This window comes from Salvelinus namaycush, chromosome 11, assembly GCF_016432855.1.
Source record: "Salvelinus namaycush isolate Seneca chromosome 11, SaNama_1.0, whole genome shotgun sequence".
Lineage (NCBI taxonomy): Eukaryota > Metazoa > Chordata > Actinopteri > Salmoniformes > Salmonidae > Salvelinus > Salvelinus namaycush.
The window spans coordinates 7,979,463-8,000,375 of NC_052317.1; the positions used below are offsets into that span (position 1 = coordinate 7,979,463).

Consider the following 20,913-nt stretch of genomic DNA (forward strand, 5'->3'; position numbering starts at 1 on the left):
ATGTAAAGCGTTGGTCACATGTTTCATGAGCTGAAATAAGATCCCAGAAATGTTCCATATTCACAAAATATTTCTCAAATTTTGTGCACAAATTTGTTTACATCCCTGTTAGTGAGCATTTCTCCTTTGCCAAGATAATCCATCCTCCTGACAGGTGTGACATATCAAGAAGCTGATTAAACAGCATGATCATTACAAAGGTGCACCTTGTGCTGGGGACAATAAAAAGCCACTAAAATTTGCAGTCACAGAACACGCCACAGATGTCTCAGGTTGAGGGAGCATGCAATTGGCATGCTGACTGCAGTAATGTCATCCAGAGCTTTTGCCAGAGAACCGAATGTAAATTTCTCTACCATAAGCCGCCTCCAACGTAGTTTTAGAGAATTTGGCAGTACGTCCAATCGGCCTTACAACCGCCGACCACGTGTAACCACGCCAGCTCAGGACCTCCACGTCTGGCTTCTTCACCTGCGGGATCGTGCGAGACCAGCCACCCGGATAGCTGGTGAAGCTGAGAAGTATTTCTGTCTGTAATAAAGCCATTTGTGGGGGAAAAACTCATTCGGATTGGCTGGGCCTGGCTCCCCAGTGGGTGGGCCTATGCCCTCCCAGGTCCACCCATGACTGCACCCCTGCCCAGTCATGTGAAATCAATAGATTAGGGACTAATTTACTTATTTAAATTGACCGATTTCCTTATATGAACTGTAACTCAGTAAAATTGTTGCGTTTATTTTTTTGTTCAGTATACATTGTTAAGAATAATGATAGTGTCCTATCACGGTACAAAAAAACAAAAAAAATCTTCCACAATAACTGCACCCGTATATAGTTCTCACATTTGAGGAGTAGTGCACTTTGTGTATCTCATTCTGCTGCTCCATGAGGAAAGTCACTCAGGAGAATCAGCTTAAGATCAGCGCAGGGACCTTTTGAATGGTTCCAGAAAATCAGATAGTGTGGGTCAGTGTGCGTGTCTGTCTGAGTGGGACAGAAAGGTTTCCTTCGTTATCGTTGGCTTAACCCACGGTGACGAATCGGCTGCCTTTGCTGGTCTGCGCAGTGGCGATGCGCTGGTCTTTCAGGATGCGGAATCGCTCATTCAAAGTCATCGCTGTCTGCTGTGACAACAGTTTGGATAGAGAAAGATTGTCAGAAAACCAATAATTCACTTCACACAACTGGGTCATGTTGACTAGGCACAAAATGTATGCAATCTGAACATTTCAAATAACAAACGCTTGTCTACCTGTGCATTGCATGTTTTAAAACGATTTCACATTTTGATAGAGCGTGCCCTAATGAATAGGACCCTGTACTCACCAATTCAAAGGGTGAAACCTTGATTTTGAACCACCTGGGGGAGTTATACTCTTGACTATTTAGTTCAAACACAGTTCATAAAATGTATACTAACGCTGATCAGGACAAGATCCGAGCCACTTGGGCTGCATTTACACAGGCAGGCTAATTCTGGTGATTTTCTTTTGACCAAAAAGAAAACCCAATCAGATTGACTCTTGTCAATAATTGGGCAAAAACTCAGAAATGGGCTGCCTGTGTAAACACAGCCACTGTGTGATTGTGCACTTGTATCTTATTTTCACCTGTTTCCCCACACTGTTGATGTCAAACTGCAGGGGGACTCCTTTAGGTGGTACTGGTTTCTTCTCCTCCTCCACCTTGACTGGGGCCGGGCTGATGGGTGCCGAGGGGTGCAGGGACCAAGCACGGGGAGGCCTGGGGGAACAGAGAAGAAAATACATGGTGAGTGGTTGTTTATCTCGGCCCAGGAGTATTTCCTGACTATGTGAATTGTTCAGGCAAAACTCTGGCCCTTCATTATGATCAGGTCATATGTTAAGGAAAAACTACTGGTCCTGTGTATTCAGTCAGCCTCTGTTCTGAAAGTGGTCTGTGTGAGCTCATAATGGGACTCACTCAGGCTGCGTCATGGTGGCAGTGGGGTTGTCGATGGAAACGGTCAGGATCCCACTGCTGTTTGTTGACGTGCGCCATCTGGTGGACAGACAGGCAAACAGACAAACATAGCGTAAGACAACCTGTGGATAATGACAAGCAAAGGTAACATTTGTGGTATTCAAGAATGATGAGGGTACACCAAATTATACAGAGAAATGTGGTCTGTCAAGAGGTGACAGTCAATGTGTTCATTCTCTCACACACAAACACACCCATCCACATTAGGGTTGCACGATATGTTAAAAAAAAATCTGAGATTTCGGTACCAAATATTGTGATTTTACTTGCGATTATAGATCAGAACACTTAGGTAAACTGTTGGAATCATAAAAACAGAATCATTATAATTGTGTGGTTGGAACTTGGAATGCACTTCTGTTTGTCATGACAACAAATGAAAAAGGGATGAGATGGTTGTGACAGTAGGAACTAAAGTGTTGGTCAGTGATTCCCATGGGACCCTAATTAGATTTAAATAAGGTACATTCAGACAAAGATTTTAGAATATTCTTCACCTTATCCTCTCTGATTAAGAACAAGCTGTTAGACTGGTACCAGTGGTGGAGTGTATTTGAGCATTAGGAACTGCCTGCTTGAGTGGCGGGGCGGGGCTTGGTGTGTGTGGGATTAAGCAATAAACTTTTTTTTATAAAATGGCCATTACAGATAGCTAAGTGGCATTTCAAAATAATCGCAGCCTCTTGCAATATGGATATTCACAGCCCTAATCCACACACAGGTCAAATACTCACTGGCGAGATCTAACTGGAGTAGGGGGTAGAGAGGTTGGAGCTGGCTTCTGCACCTGGGCGTGAACCTGCAGTATGGACGAATGTACAAGTGAGACAACTTTTCATGCACTGGGTCTGTTCAAAAAATAAATAAATAAAAGACTGCCTACGATCAGACATCTACATGCAAATAGAGAGCATACCTTGAGGCCCCTGTGGAAGAGAAACGTGGCCTGGCGGGCTTCTCTCTGGGTTTGATGGACAGGGGGCAGGGGCCTACAAGGAGAACACAAGATGGCAGGTTAGTTGAGACAGGAACGGAGATTAAAAAATGTTACATGACGTCCTTCGTTTGTGCAATGTCATTGGAGAGCACTTGGAAATACTTAACAGGAGACAGTGATTCTCAGTGTCAGACTGAGCCAGTCCCAATTCGTTCCCTACCCTTTTGCCTTGAAGTTAACCCTTCGATGTTTGCAGATTTTACAGGCCTGGATGGGTATACGGTGTGTATACAGTATGGCGCAGGGTTTCCGTTAACAGCCGACTTTTGACCCAAAAAATAATAGAAGAAAAGCCGATAAATAAAATTGGCACCGGCCAACACAAAGAAGAAATCCCATTGCGAATTAATGCTTTTTAGCCTATTCACTGATGGAAATATCAGTCTATGTACATTCCTTTGACTGGTCATTTTTATTAGTCGATGGGTTAATTTGCATAATCTATTTATCACACGTGTAGGACCTACAGCATACAGAGCCTTTGAGGGGAAAATCTGTCAGACAGCGCAAGAGCTGCTGCATCTTGTGGCGCTTTTAAGACAACTAGGAACTCGGGGGGGGGGGGGGGGGGGGGGAAATAGGTCAAAAAAAAATTCACCTTTATTTAACCAGGTAGGCTAGTTGAGAACAAGTTATTTTTGCAACTGCGACCTGGCCAAGATAAAGCATAGCAATTTGACACATACAACAACACAGAGTTACACATGGAATAAACAAAACAGTCAATAATACAGTAGAACAAAAGAAAACAAAAAGTCTATGTACAGTGAGTGCAAATGAGGTAAGATAATGGAGTTAAGGCAATAAATAAGCCATGGTGGCGAAGTAATTACAATATAGCAATTAAACACTGGAATGGTAGATGTGCAGAAGATGAATGTGCAAGAAGAGATACTGGGGTGCAAAGGAGCAAGATACATAAATACAGTATGGGATGAGGTAGGTAGATGGGCTGTTTACAGATGAGCTATGTACAGGTGCAGTGATCTGTGAGCTGCTCTGACAGCTGGTGCTTAAAGCTAGTGAGGGAGATATGAGTCTCCAGCTTCAGAGATTTTTGCAGTTCGTTCCTGTCATTGGCAGCAGAGAACTGGAAGGAAAGACGACCAAAGGAGGAATTGGCTTTGGGGGTGACCAGTGAGATATGCCTGCTGGAGTGCGTGCTACGAGTGATTGCTGCTATGGTGACCAGTGAGCTGAGATAAGGTGGGGCTTTACCTAGCAGAGACTTGTAGATAACCTGTAGCCAGTGGGTTTGGCGATGAGTATGAAGCGAGGGCCAACCAACAAGAGCGTACAGGTCGCAGTGGTGGGTAGTATATGGGGCTTTGGTGACAAAACGGATGGCACTGTGATAGACTGCATCCAGTTTGTTGAGTAGAGCGTTGGAGGCAATTTTATAGATGACATCACCGAAGTCGAGGATCAGTAGGATGGTCAGTTTTACAAGGGTATGTTTGGCAGCATGAGTGAAGGATGCTTTGTTGCGATATAGGAAACCAATTCTAGATTTAATTTTGGCTTGGAGATGCTTAATGTGAGTCTGGAAGGAGAGTTTACAGTCTAACCAGACACCTAGGTATTTGTAGTTGTCCACAAGTCAGAGCCGTCCAGAGTAGTGATGCTGGACGGGCGAGCAGGTGCGGGCAGTGATCGGTTGAATGCATTTCGTTTTACTTGCGTTTAAGAGCAGTTGGAGGCCACGGAAGGAGTGTTGTATGGCATTGAAGCTCGTCTGGAAGTTAGTTAACACAGTGTCCCAAGAGGGGCCAGAAGTATACAGAATGGTGTGGTCTGCGTAGAGGTGTATCAGAGAATCACCAGCAGCAAGAGCAACATCATTGATGTATAGAGAGAAGAGAGTCGGCCCGAGGATTGAACCATGTGGCACCCACATAGAGACTGCCAGAGGTCCGGACAACAGGCCCTCCGATTTGACACACTGAACTCTATCAGAGAAGTAGTTGGTAAACCAGGCGAGGCAATCATTTGAGAAACCAAGGCTGTCGAGTCTGCCAATAAGAATGTGGTGATTGACAGAGTCAAAAGCCTTGGCCAGGTTGATGAATACGGCTGCACAGTAATGTCTCTTATCGATGGCGGTTATGATGTTGTTTAGGACCTTGAGCGTGGCTGAGGTGCACCCATGACCAGCTCTGAAACCAGATTGCATAGCGGAGAAGGTACGGTGGGATTCGAAATGGTTGGTAATCTGTTTGTTAACTTGGCTTTCGAAGACCTTAGAAAGACAGGGTAGGATAGATATAGGTCTGTAGCAGTTTGGGTCTAGAGTGTCTCCCCCTTTGAAGAGGGGGATGACCGCGGCAGCTTTCCAATCTTTGGGAATCTCAGACGATACAAAAGAGAGGTTGAACAGGCTAGTAATAGGGGTTGCAACAATTTCGGCAGATCATTTTAGAAAGAGAGGGTCCAGATTGTCTAGCCCGGCTGATTTGTAGGGGTCCAGATTTTGCAGCTCTTTCAGAACATCAGCTATCTGGATTTGGGTAAAGGATAAATGGTGGGGGCTTTGGCGGGTTGCTGTGGAGGGTGCCGGGCAGTTGACCGGGGTAGGGGTAGCCAGGTGGAAAGCATGGCCAGCCGTAGAGAAATGCTTATTGAAATTCTCAATTATAGTGGATTTATCAGTGGTGACAGTGTTTCCTAGCCTCAGAGCAGTGGGCAGCTGGGAGGAGGTGCTCTTATTCTCCATGGACTTTACAGTGTCCCAGAACTTTTTTGAGTTAGTACTACAGGATGCAAATTTCTGTTTGAATAAACTAGCCTTAGCTTTCCTAACTGCCTGTGTATATTTGTTCGTAACTTCCCTGAAAAGTTGCATATCACAGTGGCTGTTCAATGCGAATGCAGAACGCCACAGGATGTTTTCGTGCTGGTCAAGGGCAGACAGGTCTGGAGTGAACCAAGGACTAAATCTATTCCTAGTTCTACATTTTTTGAATGGGGCATGCTTATTTAAGATGGTGAGGAAGGCACTTTTAAAGAATAGCCAGGCATCATCTACTGACGGGATGAGGTCAATGTCATTCCAGGATACCCCGGCCAGGTCGATTAGAAAGGCCTGTTCGCTGAAGTGTTTTAGGGAGCGTTTGACAGTGATGAGGGGTGGTCGTTTGGTCGCAGACCCATTACGGATGCAGGCAATGAGGCAGTGATCGCTGAGATCTTGATTGAAAACAGCAGAGGTGTATTTGGAGGGCGAGTTAGTTAGGATGACATCTATGAGGGTGCCCGAGTTCCCGAGTTGGATGACCGATCAAACCGATTTTCAGACCCCAGTTCCCAGTGGTCTTGAACACACTGAAGTTGGAAGTCAGAGCTGTTTTGAACGCGGCATCAAACGGCAACAGAAGGCAGGCAGGCTTCATCAGCGTGGCACACACCACTTTGCAATGAACTGGAGGCAGTATGCATTTTGAAAACATATACTTAATTGTTTGAAACTTCAATGTTTTAATACATACTATGCGGCAATATCTTACCTTGCTTCAAAATGTAATCTCTGTCACATTTAACTGCCCACATCTCCAGTTCCCTTTTGAAAACAGTGTTTTCCCACTAATTGCATTATGGAACGAACATTCGCACGTAGCCTACTACCTTGTGCGCATATGTGAAGAAATAATAGTTTATCAACATTTTAAGCTAAACGTTCTGATCGGTTGCGTCAGACTGATTGTTTTTTAAAGTTAATCTTTTAACACTTTTTTTTTAGCCTAGGCCTAATAATTGTATGAAGTTCGGATCTATCGTCCCCCAACTGTCCATAGTCTGAGAAATAAATAGCCTATTCCAAACAATAAGTTGTTAATCGTCTTGTTGGCTGAGGAAACGTAAATTTGGACAGTTATTCTAACATGTTTAAATCAGAATTCGTAAGGAGGACCGCACATTGTTGCATTCTGGACTTGCACGTTCTGTTAATATGAATTACCATATTCCAAATATGATTTCTGTCATTCTGAGCACAGCGGCTGGATGCCGTAATCAGGTCAATGCACATGGGTCTGGTACATTTCTAAAATGTCCGGTAAATTCAAATGTTGCCGGTCAAATGTCCGAGGCCACATTTTTCTAATGGAAAACCTGATATGGCGCTTCCACCACATTACTTAAATGATACAGATCTGCAAACATTGAAGGGTTAAGGTCAAGGGGAAGGGGTAGATAGCGAATTCGTACCGACTGACAGTGTGACGTGGTTATATTCCTTGGAGGGAAGTATTCCAAGAGTAAATTCTGCAATTGTAATTTTGTTACCGTCCCCGCAGCTGAACGGGTCTTGTCTGTGTCGTCGTGTCAGGGCCTCTCTGTACGTCTGTCTGTCTGTACGGCCTCCTCTGGCCTTGCGTCTGTCTGAATTGGGCTGATTGGATAAAAGGCCACGATTGGTTGTTGAAGGGCCGCGGTTGGTTGTTGAAGGGCCGCGGTTGGTTGTTGAAGGGCCGCGGTTGGTTGTTGAAGGGCCGTGACTTCTAAGAGGGAAAACGTAAATAGAGATGGTGAGCAGAGGAGCGAGGGCTACTTTGGAAACTAACTCACTCCTCCTCTTCGATCCCAACAAGGGTTGTGTTCATTAGGCATGAAACAGGAAAACGGTCCAAAACTAAGTGCAACATTTTGCCCTAATGAACATGTCCCAGATGTACGAGCCCTTAGTACCTGGTTGACAGTCGGTCGGTTGAGTGGACTGATGCCTTTCTGTACGGCTGACATCTTCCGGGCCGCCAGTCCAGTGATAACCCCTTGACCCCGGCTTTGACCAACCGGAGGGGGAATCTTCCGGCCTCTTCCAACACCCACTCTCGTTACCCCCCTTCTTGCTACACCACCTCCTGGAAATGACATGTGGACAATCCAAATGTGATGTCTTGAACATGTTCATTGGTATTATAAGTGGAGCTAAAGTCTGCCATTTCAAATATCACAGGAATGACTGTATGAAGTTATTCAACAATAGAAAACTAGCTGCATTAATGAGCACCACAAACATAGCTACTGTACACACCTCTTTGGGTCTGTCCTCCAGCTCCAACTGGTTTCCCTTGTACAAAGCCCTTTCCCTTCTGTAATGGCCTGCGGTTCCCTGGGCCTGGCCTCCGTGCTTGTTGCTCTTTCTTGTTCAGACGAATGATATCATCTAGGGAAGTAAGATGAACAAAACAATATTATAAATTGACTCGACAGTGAACTCTTTTTCTAGTCAATGTAAAATCTAAATGCCAAGCATATGAATGAAAGTTTGTCTGACTCCTGGAAGTCTGAGCTGACTTTGTACATTATAGCTAACAGTAGCTACATTCATTACTCACACTGACGTTTGGATGGGCCAAATATATAAAAATAGCTTAATGTTCAACTCAATATTAACTATCTAACGTTACTGTAGCTAACGTTAACGTTAGTTGGCTTGGTCGCATTGAATGAACCCAGCTAGCTAACAAAGTTGCCAGAGCTTTTAGACTTTGAAATAGACAGTGGAATGTATATACATATATTTAGTTAAATAACAATGTATATTATGACCTTATAACCGTTTAGCTGGCTAGCTACTTTACATGCGAACATTAGCCATGGCTAGTTACAACAACCAAACCCTAGCTTCTGGTAACCACCACATCAAGTGCGGCGAGCGGCCTTACCTAAAGACATGTCAACCTTATCAGGTCCCTCAGAAGTGCTCCCCCGTACATTCGAAAAACCAACGTTACTCATACTGTAAAAATCTGGAGAATGTTATGGATAAAATTACAAAACTGCGCTTCAACTGCAAACTATAGCAAGCTAGCTAGCCTAGCTATCTACGTGAAATTCAACTCCCTCTGCAAACCTCTAATACACGCGCACTTGACACGAAGGGCATTTTGGGATGTGTAGTTTGGATGCCAGTAGACCCAATAAACCTTCTGTTACGAGACAAAAAGAACACACCATGCGTGTAGTATATATATATATACATATATATATATATACATATACACATATATATACACATATATGTATATGTGTATATATATATATGTGTATATATATATGTGTGTATACATATACACATATATACATATATATATACATATATATACACACATATATATATATATATATATACACACATATATATATATGTGTGTATATATATATATGTGTATATATATATATATGTGTGTATATATATGTATATATATATGTATATATATATGTGTATATGTATACACACATATATATATACACATATATATATATATATATGTATATATATATACTACACGCATGGTGTGTTCTTTTTGTCTCGTACCAGAAGGTTTATTGGGTCTACTGGCATCCAAACTACACATCCCAAAATGCCCTTCGTGTCAAGTGCGCGTGTATTAGAGGTTTGCAGAGGGAGTTGAATACACATATATACACATATACACACATATATATACATACATATATAAACATATATACACACATATATACACATATATATATACATACATATATATATACATATATATATGTGTGTGTATATGTATATATATGTGTGTATATATATGTATATATATGTACATATATATATACATATATATACATACATATACATAAACATATATATACATACATATACATATATGTGTATATATATATGTGTGTATATATGTATGTATATACACATATATATATACATATATATATATACACATATATACATACATATATATATGTGTGTGTATATATATATGTGTGTGTATATGTATATATATGTGTGTGTATATATATATATGTGTATATATGTATGTATATATATATACATATATATACATATACATATATATATACATATATACACATATATATATATATACATACATATACATAAAAAAATGTAGGATAAACACAAACAAAATGGCCAGGCCTTGCTTAATTTGGGAGGTCCCTTAAAAGCTGGATCCGGGTACTTTTCATTTCTTTCCTAAGGAAGGGAGAGATACAGAATCATTGATAAACATGAAAAAACAACTTGGTAGCGCACATTCCATCAGTCCTGGAAGAAATCAAATTAACATAATTGAGTTTACTGCATCTTGGGCAGGAAGTTAATAAACTCATGCTTTTACAGAATTATACACATTTATACTTCAGATAGATCAGATTATACGGTGTCCCGTAAAGCTGAATTGGGCACGTTCTAAAGTAAACAACTCTCTTGTAATCTTAATATTTTGACATGTTGCTTTGACATACATTCCTGTACAAACTGTCCCTAATTTCCCCACTGTGTTTCTCACAGCCTGTTTGAGTTCAGTGTGTACAGTCGGCTATCTATTGTTCCACATGAAGCTTATTTTAAATCACAAACAACAGATGACTTAAACACGAGAGCAATGGACCAGGCCGTGAAGAGTGAGCAGCCTCTAATTTAATATCAGTCCCAATGCTCAATCTTCTACAAATTACTAAAATAATGCATTACTACAATACTATGTGAAAGCCAATTACCATTCACTTTGTTACTTTCACTAGTCTCCATAATCTGTTTCCTTCAACTAGGACTCCCTTCTTCCCAGTAGGAAGACTTTCTCAATCTACTACTTATACATACGGATAATTCTCAAACAACATTCTCCATTTCCTCCTATTGCAAGGTTTAAAACAAAAGAAAACAAACATGATAACTTTCTCCATATTGGAAGGCATTGTTTTCATTTTAGTATACCTTCAAAAAGTGACTCTATATTTGTATTACCAATTTGTTGGATATTCACTTTCTGCTTAAATATTGATTAAACGTCTATTATTTTATGATTAATATGTAACGCTTTGGAGGGATCAGTATGTATTAACTTGGTTGGCACCTTCTCAGTCCCCAGTAGATGTCGGTCTCTGTCCATAATAAGCCTGGCACCTGAGACAGCAGGGAAACAGATGCAGTCTCCATTTTGCTTACTCACGAATTGGTTTAGAACGTCATCATTTGGGATATCAACGCAAACTCCATCGGGAGTACAAAACATTGTAGCCTTTTAAGAAAATCATGTTTAGCATTCATTAGTTCTATTCAACAGGGTATGGGGTTTATTTCAAAATGCATTACCACATATAGAATCATGTAGTAACCAAAAAAGTGTTAAACAAATCAAAATGTATTTTAGATTTTAGATTCTTCAAAGTAGCCACCCTTTGCCTTAATGACAGCTTTGCACTCTCTTGGCATTCTCTCAACCAGCTTCACCTGGAATGCTTTCATAACAGTCTTGAAGGAGTTCCCAAATATGCTGAGCACTTGTTGGCTGCTTTTCCTTCACTCTGCGGTCGAACTCATCCCAAACCATCACAATTGGGTTGAGGTCGGGTGATTGTGGAGGCCGGGTCATCTGAGGCAGCACTTGGTCAATTAGTAGTTACACAGCCTGGAGGTGTGTTTTGGGTCATTGTCCTTTTGAAAAACAAATGATAGTCCCACTAAGCGCAAATCAGATGGGATGGCGTATTGCTGCAGAATGCTGTGGTAGCCATGCTGATTAAATGTGCCTTGAATTCTAAATAAATCACTGACAGTGTCACCAGCATAGCACCCCCACACCATCACACCTCCTCCTCCATGCTTTACGGTGGGAACCACACATGTGGAGATCATTCGTTCACCTACTCTGCATCTCACCAAGACACGGCAGTTGGAACAAAAAATCTCAAATGTGGACTCTTCAGACCAAAGGACAGATTTCCACCGGTCTAATGTCCATTGCTCGTGTGTCTTGGCCCATGCAAGTCTCTTATTATTGGTGTCCTCTAGTAGTGGTTTCTTTGCTGCAATATGACCATGAAGGCCTGATTCACCCAGTCTCCTCTGAACAGTTGATGTTGAGATGTGTTTGTTACTTGAACTCTGTGAAGCATTTATTTGGGCTGCAATCTGAGGTGCAGTTAACTCTAATGAACTTATCCTCTCCAGCAGAGGTACCACTGGGCCTTCCTTTCCTGTGGCGGCCCTCATGAGAGACAATTTCATCATAGCGCTTGATGGTTTTTGCAACTGCACTTGAAGAAACTTTCAAAGTTCTTGAAATTTTCCGAATTGACTGACCTTCATGTCTTAAAGTAATGATGGACTGTCGTTTCTCTTTGCTTATTTGAGCTGTTCTTTCCATAATATTTGACCAAATAGTGCTATCTTCTGTATACCACCCCTACCTTGTCCCAACACAATTGATTGGCTCAAATGCATTAAGACGGAATGAAATTGCACAAATTAACTTTTAACAAGGCACACCTGTTAATTGAAATGCATTCTAGGTGACTACCTCATGAAGCTGGTTGAGAGAATGCCAGGAGTGTGCAAAGGGTGGCTACTTTGAATAATCTCAAATTGTTTTTATGTCTTCACTATTATTCTACAATGTAGAAAATAGTAAAAATAAAGAAAAACAGTTGAATGTGTAGGTGTGTCCAAACTTTTGATGTCACGGCCGTCGTTCAAGGAAGACCAAGGTGCAGCGTGGTGAGCGTACATTTTCTTTTAATAGTAAAATGTCGCCAACAAAACAAGCAATAACAAAAACGACCGTGAAGCTACAAGGGCTATAGTGCCCCTAACAAAGACAACTTCCCACAATGACAAAAGGGAAAAAGGCTGCCTAAGTATGATTCCCAATCAGAGACAACGATAGACAGCTGTCCCTGATTGAGAACCATAGCCGGCCAACACATAGAAATACAAAAACATAGAAATCAGAACATAGAATGCCCACCCCAAATCACACCCTGACCAAACCAAATAGAGACATAAAAAGGCTCTCTAAGGTCAGGGCGTGACGTTTGACTGGTACTGTATATATATATACTTTTTTACATTGCTGCCTCTTGGGCCCCCCACAGGCCTGGGCCCAGGGGCTTCAACCCCAGTAAGTCCCTGCATTAATTGTGCACTCCTCAGTTTTGTTGCTAAACAACCAACCACTCTATAGGTTAATTGTGGACTTTACTACAGCAACAACAACTTTAATATTTGACCTTTTCTAGAATACCCCTTTTTACTTACTAATGACTCAAGTGTGTGTGACAATTAGCATTGACTGCATATCCATTGTCCTTCTCATAAAGTGGCATTTAGCAATGTTGTAAATTAGCTGAAGCCAATGCTTACACCTATCCAATGCTCGGATCTCCACGAGGAGAGGAATGTACAATTGGTATGCAGCCGTTGATTTCACATGGCTTCATCAACAGATGGAATATGTCCCAAATTACACCCTATTCCCTATAGACAGTGCACTAATTTTATAGGGCTCTGGTCAAAAGTAGTGCATTTTACAAGGAAAAGTTGTAGGGAATAGGGTGCCCTTTGGGACTCATTCCACCTGTTGAGACCCACCCTACCTATTGTAAACCATTTCTCCATCCCATTCCCCCAGTTCAGTAAATGAAAGGGAGAGGCTGTGACTATAATTGATGTAATAAATTAATTTTCCTATCAATAACTTTATTTGATCAACTGCCTTTATTGTGTATGTGTGTCACTTTTAAAGGTTTAATAAAACCTTCATTCAGCCAAGAAATTCATATTTTCATTGATGGAATATTCAACAGAGTGAACAGTCATGTACCAATGAGATGAATCAGTGGCCGTTCAGCCTTGGTATGGGATAACTGATAACTGACAAAATACCTCATCCTTAGGAAATCATTGGGGAAATAAGTCACACTTCCAGGTTGCACAAATCTTTATTTGACTTGCTGTAAAACAGAGATGCAGACCGTATAAAAGCATACGTTGTTTGAATATGTCTTCATTGTGTCTTAATTGAAAAGGAAAGCATAGTCTTCCTTTATTTACCATTTCAATAAGGAATGAGCAATACCAGTATTTTAATGGCTAAAGAGGAAGTTCTAACACTTCAAGACCCTATCGTCAGACGGCTTTTCACAAAGACGTCATGGTAAGTAATGGAATCCAAGTTTCTGGGTGCGTGGGGAGATAGTGAGCGGGAGAAATAACCAGTGGAGGCAGCCACAGGCAGGTAGAGCGGGGCCAGGTGGGATTGGGCCAGGCAGGTCCAGGTGTCAGGCCAGAGTGTCCTCAGTTGCGGTTTAAGAGCCTCAGGCCCTCCCTTCCAGAGGAGACAGAGAAAGAGTACATACTGTATTAGGGTTAACGAGAGCATGGCTAAGAGCAAAGTACACCGTGTGCACTGGGGGTAGAGAATAATCAATAGTGTCGCTGTGGACCCTGGACAATCTGACTAACACCTGTTTTACCTCGCTATGATACTGTAGGCTTACTTATGTTACTTTTCTGAGTCAATTCAGGTAGCATTCAATGCCCTGCATTTGCGTTAACCATGACAGCCAGCGTAAATAGAGAGATGTGCAGACCAGTGGAGGTTGCTGAGGGGAGGATGGTTCATAATAATGGCCGGAAGGAGCAAATTGAATGGGATACCATTCCACTAATTCCACTCCAGCCATTACCATGAGCCCGTCCTCCCCAATTAAGGTTCCACCAACCTCCTGTGGTGCATAAAGATAATCAGCTTCTGAGTCTGTGAATCCTTTCCCCTTATGTATTGTTCATGTCAGCCAGGCCCATCTTTTCAAAGACACACCATTTATTTCAATCTCGAGTTAATTAAGTAAAACAAGGAGTCTATTGCTCCATTCTTTGTTTTGTTTTCACTTATTGTTACCTGGTAAATAACCAACAATCATGGATAACCACAAGGAGAATAAGGTGAAGAAACAGTCCATGTCAGCCAGGCCTATATTTTTTGAAGAAACACATTTTATTTCAATTTGTAATTGAGTAAAATTATTTATTTTGTTCTGTTCACAAGATAATTCAGAAAGTTGCGGTAAACAGTGCCACACTCTGAATGTTCTATTCTCAGCCAGGCCCATCTTTTCAAAGAAAACAATTTGATTCTCTCTCTCTCTGAGCAAAGAAATTAGTTTTGTTGTGATCACAAGAAAATCCTAAGAATACAGGTAAAGAGCGCCACAGTCACACAGACAATTCGGAATGTTCTATCATAAAGTAAGAACAATTCATTTCCCTGGCTGATATGGCTGCTACTTAGCAATTCTATAACAGTACATTAATAGATGACATTCACTGCTATAAACCAGTCTCCAATAGAATCGCATAGTTTACACAGACCCATCACGGTCGCTTCTACTGAGGCGCCTGAATGTTACGGCTATCGTCATATTCCTCCTCCTCCTCGGACGAGGAGAGGCGAGACGGATCGGACCAATACGCAGAGTGGTTAGTGTTCATAATGATTTATTAAAACGAAACTGAATACTGAATTACAAAACAAATAAACGAAGTGCATAAACCGATACATTACCGTGTGGTGCAACAAACACAGACACGGAAACAAACACCCACAAAACACACGTGAAACCCAGGCTGCCTAAGTATGATTCTCAATCAGGGACAACGATTGACAGCTGTCTCTGATTGAGAATCATACCCGGCCGAACACAAACATCCCAACATAGAAAATCAAACATAGACAAACCCACCCAACTCACGCCCTGACCAACTAAATAAATACAAGAAAAAGGAAAACAGGTCAGGAACGTGACACTGAACTTGTAGAGCCAGCTGAGGCGCGGGAACCAGTCGAACCAGCTGAGGCATGGGAGCCCGATGAGTCGGCTGAGGCACGGGAGCCCGACGGGTCGGCTGAGGCACGGGAGCCCGACGGGTCGGCTGAGGCATGGGAGCCCGACGGGTCGGCTGAGGCATGGGAGCCCGACGAGTCGGCTGAGGCATGGGAACCCGATGAGCCGGCTGAGGCACGGAAGCCTGACGAGCTAGCTGAGGCATCCCCTGTAGCTTCGGCAATGAAAGCCTGATGAGCCAGAACCTGTCGAGCCAGCCGAGCTACCTGGAGCAGGAGTAGACGTGACAATGATGCTGCTATTTCTCAAGGCCTTTTAGGCTTATATACAGGGATGCAAACTTGTTATATACAGGGATGCAAACTTGTTCTTCTGCGAAATTCGCAGTTTTGATATCAAAATAGGTCATCCACGTGAATCGTGTCAATCCATAAAAAAAAACGCTTTGGATGGGGTGGGTCTGACAAACGTGTGCAGACGGAGAGCTAAAATATTTTCTCCCTGTGTGATCACTACCTTCTCTCTCGAAATGAATGACTGAGCACAGAATGCATCCCTACGCGTCCTACAAATAGAATATCAAACAGAGTTCAGAGCGTGATATCAGATGTGTCATATCAGAATGAGCGCTTCATCCAATATTATGTGTGACAGCTGTGAGCAGCCAGGCGCATATCCCAAAGCAGCTCTTATCCGACTCAGCTGCTTCTCTCCATCAGTTTTTAAATGTTTTTTTTAGCTGTGATTGTGAGCTGGGGTGTGCAGGCAGTGACGGGGTTTCTTTTGTTTCATTTGTTTAATTATTGGAGCGGCTCGCAGCGTGAGCGAAGTAGATTCATACAGCATCTTTTCATTCTCTCCTGTAAGAACAAGCAGCCTCTGAGTGCCAATGCCATAGAGGATAAACAGAGCACAGTGAAAGACATGCTTTACATCACTGAAAACCACTAAAAAGTTGTGCCTCATATTACCGGAGCTACCTTCTCGCCTTTATACCGTGAATTGGCGCACATTTTACATAATTTTATAAACCATGTTGCAGGCCACAAGTTTTTGGTTTGATAACAAACAACCTTGTTCAGTCATGTTACTTGGCTTGCTAGCTAACATGGTACCTTGGTTATGCACAAATTTGGGTGGCACAGGAAAAACGGAAAAGGGATAGATGGCCTACTCAAATCAAATCTAATTTTATTGGTCACATACACATGGTTAGCAGATGTTAATGCGAGTGTAGCGAAATGCGTCCTTCTAGTTCCGACAGCGCAGTAGTATCTAACAAGTAATCGAACAATTTCACAATGACTACCTAATACACACAAGTGTAGAGGAATGAATAAGAATATGTACATATAAATATATGGATGAGCGATGGCCGTGCGGCATAGGCAAGATGCAGTAGATGGTATAGAGTACAGTACATACATTTGAGATGAGTAATGTAGGGTATGTAAACATTATATAAAGTATCATTGTTTAAAGTGACTAGTGATACATTTATTACATCCAATTTTTAATAATTAAAGTGGCTAGAGATTGAGATAGTATGTTGGCAGCAGCCACTCAAAGTTAGTGATGGCTGTTTAACAGTCTGATGGCCTTGAGATAGAAGCCGTTTTTCAGTCTCTCGGTCCCAGCTTTGATACACCTGTACTGACCTCGCCTTCTGGATGATAGCAGGGTGAACAGGCATTGGCTCGGGTGGTTGTTGTCCTTGATGATCTTTTTGGACTTCCTGTGACATTGGGTGGTGTAGGTGTCCTGGAGGGCAGGTAGTTTGCCCCCAGTGATGCGTTGTGCAGACCTCACTACCCTCTGGAGAGCCTTACGGTTGTGGGCGGAGCAGTTGCCGTACCAGGCGGTGATACAGCCCGACAGGATGCTTTCGATTGTGCATCTGTAAAAGTTTGAGTGTTTTCGGTGACAAGCCAAATTTTTTCAGCCTCCTGAGGTTGAAGAGGCGCTGTTGCACCTTCCTCAGCACGCTGTCTGTGTGGGTGGACCATTTCAGTTTGTCCGTGATGTGTACGCCGAGGAACTTAAAACTTTCCACCTTCTCCACTACTGTCCCGTCGATGTGGATAGGGGGGTGCTGCCTCTGCTGTTTCCTGAAGCCCACGATCATCTCCTTTGTTTTGTTGACATTGAGTGGGAGGTTATTTTCCTGACACCACACTCCGAGGGCCCTCACCTCCTCCCTGTAGGCCATCTCGTCGTTGTTGGTAATCAAGTCTACCACTGCAGTGTCGTCTGCAAACTTGATGATTGTGTTGGAGGCGTGCAGGACCACGCAGTCATGGGTGAACAGGGAGTACAGGAGAGGGCTGAGAACGCATCCTTGTGGGACCCCAGTGTTGAGGATCAGCGGGGTGGAGATGTTGTTTCCTACCCTACCCAGGGTTTCGAGCTTAATGGCGAGTTTGGAAGGTACTATGGTGTTAAATGCTAAGCTGTAATTGATGAATAGCATTCTTACATAGGTATTCCTCTTGTCCAGATGAGTTAGGGCAGTGTGCAGTGTGATTGCGATTGCGTCATCTGTGGACCTATTGGGGCTGTAAGCAAATTGGAGTGGGTCTAGGGTGTCAGGTAGGGTGGAGGTGATATGATCCTTGACTAGTCTCTCAAAGCACTTCATGATGACGGAAGTGAGTGCTATGGGGCGATAGTCGTTTAGCTCAGTTACCTTAGCTTTCTTGGGAACAGGAACAATGGTGGCCCTCTTGAAGCAGGTGGGAATAGCAGACTGGGATAGGGATTTAATAAACTTTGAATTTATAACCTGAACTCTGGGTTGACTAACTCTGAACTGTCAAACTCAGTTTTCGGTTTCAGATTAGGTAATAACAATAAGTTAAATCAACTCTGAGTTAAGTTACCCCTGAGCAAAGATTCAACAACTGAGACATAAACTGGACAAGTTCCACAGACATGTGACTAACAGAAATGGAAAAATGTGTCCCTGAACAAAGGGGGGTGGTCAAAATCAAAAGTAACAGTCAGTATCTGGTGTGGCCACCAGCTGCATTAAGTACTGCAGTGCATCTCCTCCTCATGGACTGCACAAGATTTGCCAGTTGCTGCTGTGAGATGTTACCCAACTCTTCCACCAAGGCACCTGCAAGTTCCCGGACATTTCTGAGGGGAATGGCCCTAGCCCTCACCCTCCGATCCAACAGGTCCCATACGTGCTCAATGGGATTGAGATCCGGGCTCTTTGCTGGCCATGGCAGAACACTGAGATTCCTGTCTTGCAGGAAATCACGCACAGAAGGAGCAGTATGGCTGGTGGCATTGTCATGCTGGAGGGTCATGTCAGGATGAGCCTGCAGGAAGGGTACCACTTGAGGGAGGAGGATGTCTTCCCTGTAACGCACAGCGTTGAGATTGCAACAACAAGCTCAGTCCGATGATGCTGTGACACACACCCCCAGACCATGACGGACCCTCCACCTCCAAATCGATCTCGCTCCAGAGTACAGGCCTTGGTGTAATGCTCATTCCTTCGATGATAAACGCGAATTCGACCATCACTCCTGGTGAGACAAAACCACGACTCGTCAGTGAAGAGCACCTTTTGCCAGTCCTGCCTGGTCCAGCGACGGTGGGTTTGTGCCCATAGGCAACGTTGTTGCCTGTGATGTCTGGTGAGGATCTGCTTTATACAACAGGTCTAGAAGCCCTCAGTCCAGCCTCTCTCAGCCTATTGCGGACAGTCTTAGCACTGATGGAGGGATTGAGCGTTCCTGGTGTAACTCGGGCAGTTGTTGTTGCCATCCTGTACCTGTCCCTCTGGTGTGATGTTCGGATGTACCGATCCTGTGCAGGTGTTGTTACACGTGGTCTGCCACTGCGAGGACGATCAGCTGTCCATCCTATCTCCCTGTAGCGCTGTCTTACATGCTGACCAGACCGGACACGTGCGCGAGCGTTGCAAAATACATTTAGAAATCCATGTTATTCAATTATTTCACCCACACTGCTTGCGCACGCCAACGAGTGTCTGTGACGCCAAGGGCTAAAATAGAAGTTGTTCCTATTTCTGACACACATCGCACTGAAAGTCATCTCCTCATTGGTTTATAGAAGCAGGTACCCACGTGCCATCTCCTCATTGGTTATACCCACGTGGGTGATTGAAAGACGAACTTTGTTGCCAGTTGTCGTGGTAATACAATGAAAGTTTAGATGCGATCATCATATAAGTTCAAAGATGAAAAAGCCTGGAAGGAGGAGAGATGACTAGAAACGATTCGGTTGGCCGTTTTATGTGTGGATTCATTGTTGGAGTAGAGGTCCTTGTGCATTTCAGGTAAAATAACAACTCAATGTTTATATCCCAGGACAAATTAGCTAGCAACAGCAGGCTAGCTAAATAGGACAAATTAACGTTAGCTAGCAAGTGTAAGCTAGCTAGCTAAATTGCCATACATGTTTAATGCTTTTCGACCTGTCCCCAAATTAATGTAATTGGTTCAGAGTTTGTTTTGATATTTTAACCTGCGTGTTGTGATCGCGTTTGGTGTGGGGGAGGGGGGGGGGCAAAATAAATGTATGCACGATAGCGCACAATTGCGCACGCGCGCAGCCGGTTTGGGTTCCGTGTTAGGCGTCTCACAGTACGAACATTTATTTCATGCAATTTATTTCCCTAGCCATATCTGAAGTCCTCATGCCTCCTTGCAGCATGTCTAAGGCACATTTACGCAGATGAGCAGGGATCCTGGGCATCTTTATTTTGGTGTTTTTCAGAGTCAGTAGAAAGGCCTCTTTAGTGTCCTAAGTTTTCATAACTGTGACCTTAATTGCCTACCGTCTGTAAGCTGTTAGTGTCTTAACGACCGTTCCACAGGTGCATGTTCATTAATTGTTCATGGTTCATTTAACAAGCATGGGAAACAGTGTTTAAACCCTTTACAACGAAGATCTGTGAAGTTATTTGGATTTTTACGAATTATCTTTGAAAGACAGGGTCCTGAAAAAGGGCCGTTTCTTTTTTTGCTGAGTTTATGTGTGTGTGTGTGTGTGTGTGTGTGTGTGTGTGTGTGTGTGTGTGTGTGTGTGTGTGTGTGTGTGTGTGTGTGTGTGTGTGTGTGTGTGTGTGTGTGTGAGAGAGAGAGAGAGAGTGCGCGTGTGACTGCGCTTGCTTAATATTTATGCAGGTAAAACCCAACAGGCACACAATGTTCTTGGCAGCAACTGAAGATGAAATATACATTTGTGCTTATTATACATTTCAAATTTGACCTCCATTGTAGCCAACAGAAAAAAGGCTGATGGCT

The 20,913-nt window shown here is 42.9% G+C and overlaps 1 protein-coding gene across 2 annotated transcripts; it reads right to left on the bottom strand.

Moving 5' to 3' along the window:
* Nucleotides 1-660: 660 nt before the first annotated feature.
* Nucleotides 661-8,858, bottom strand: LOC120055477 (UAP56-interacting factor-like). 2 transcript variants are annotated; one of them, XM_039003340.1, is made up of 9 exons: nt 8,665-8,858; nt 8,031-8,162; nt 7,685-7,857; nt 7,283-7,497; nt 2,921-2,993; nt 2,739-2,803; nt 1,945-2,022; nt 1,611-1,743; nt 661-1,121 (listed from the first exon to the last, which is right to left on the bottom strand). In XM_039003340.1, the coding sequence occupies exons 1-9, from the start codon at nt 8,735-8,737 to the stop codon at nt 1,023-1,025; spliced, it is 1,041 nt and encodes a 346-aa protein (XP_038859268.1). In that variant the 5' UTR covers nt 8,738-8,858; the 3' UTR covers nt 661-1,022. The 2 variants fall into 2 exon arrangements, with proteins under 2 accessions (XP_038859268.1, XP_038859267.1); XM_039003339.1 differs by having other exon boundaries at nt 661-1,124.
* Between the last annotated feature and the right edge of the window lie 12,055 nt (nt 8,859-20,913).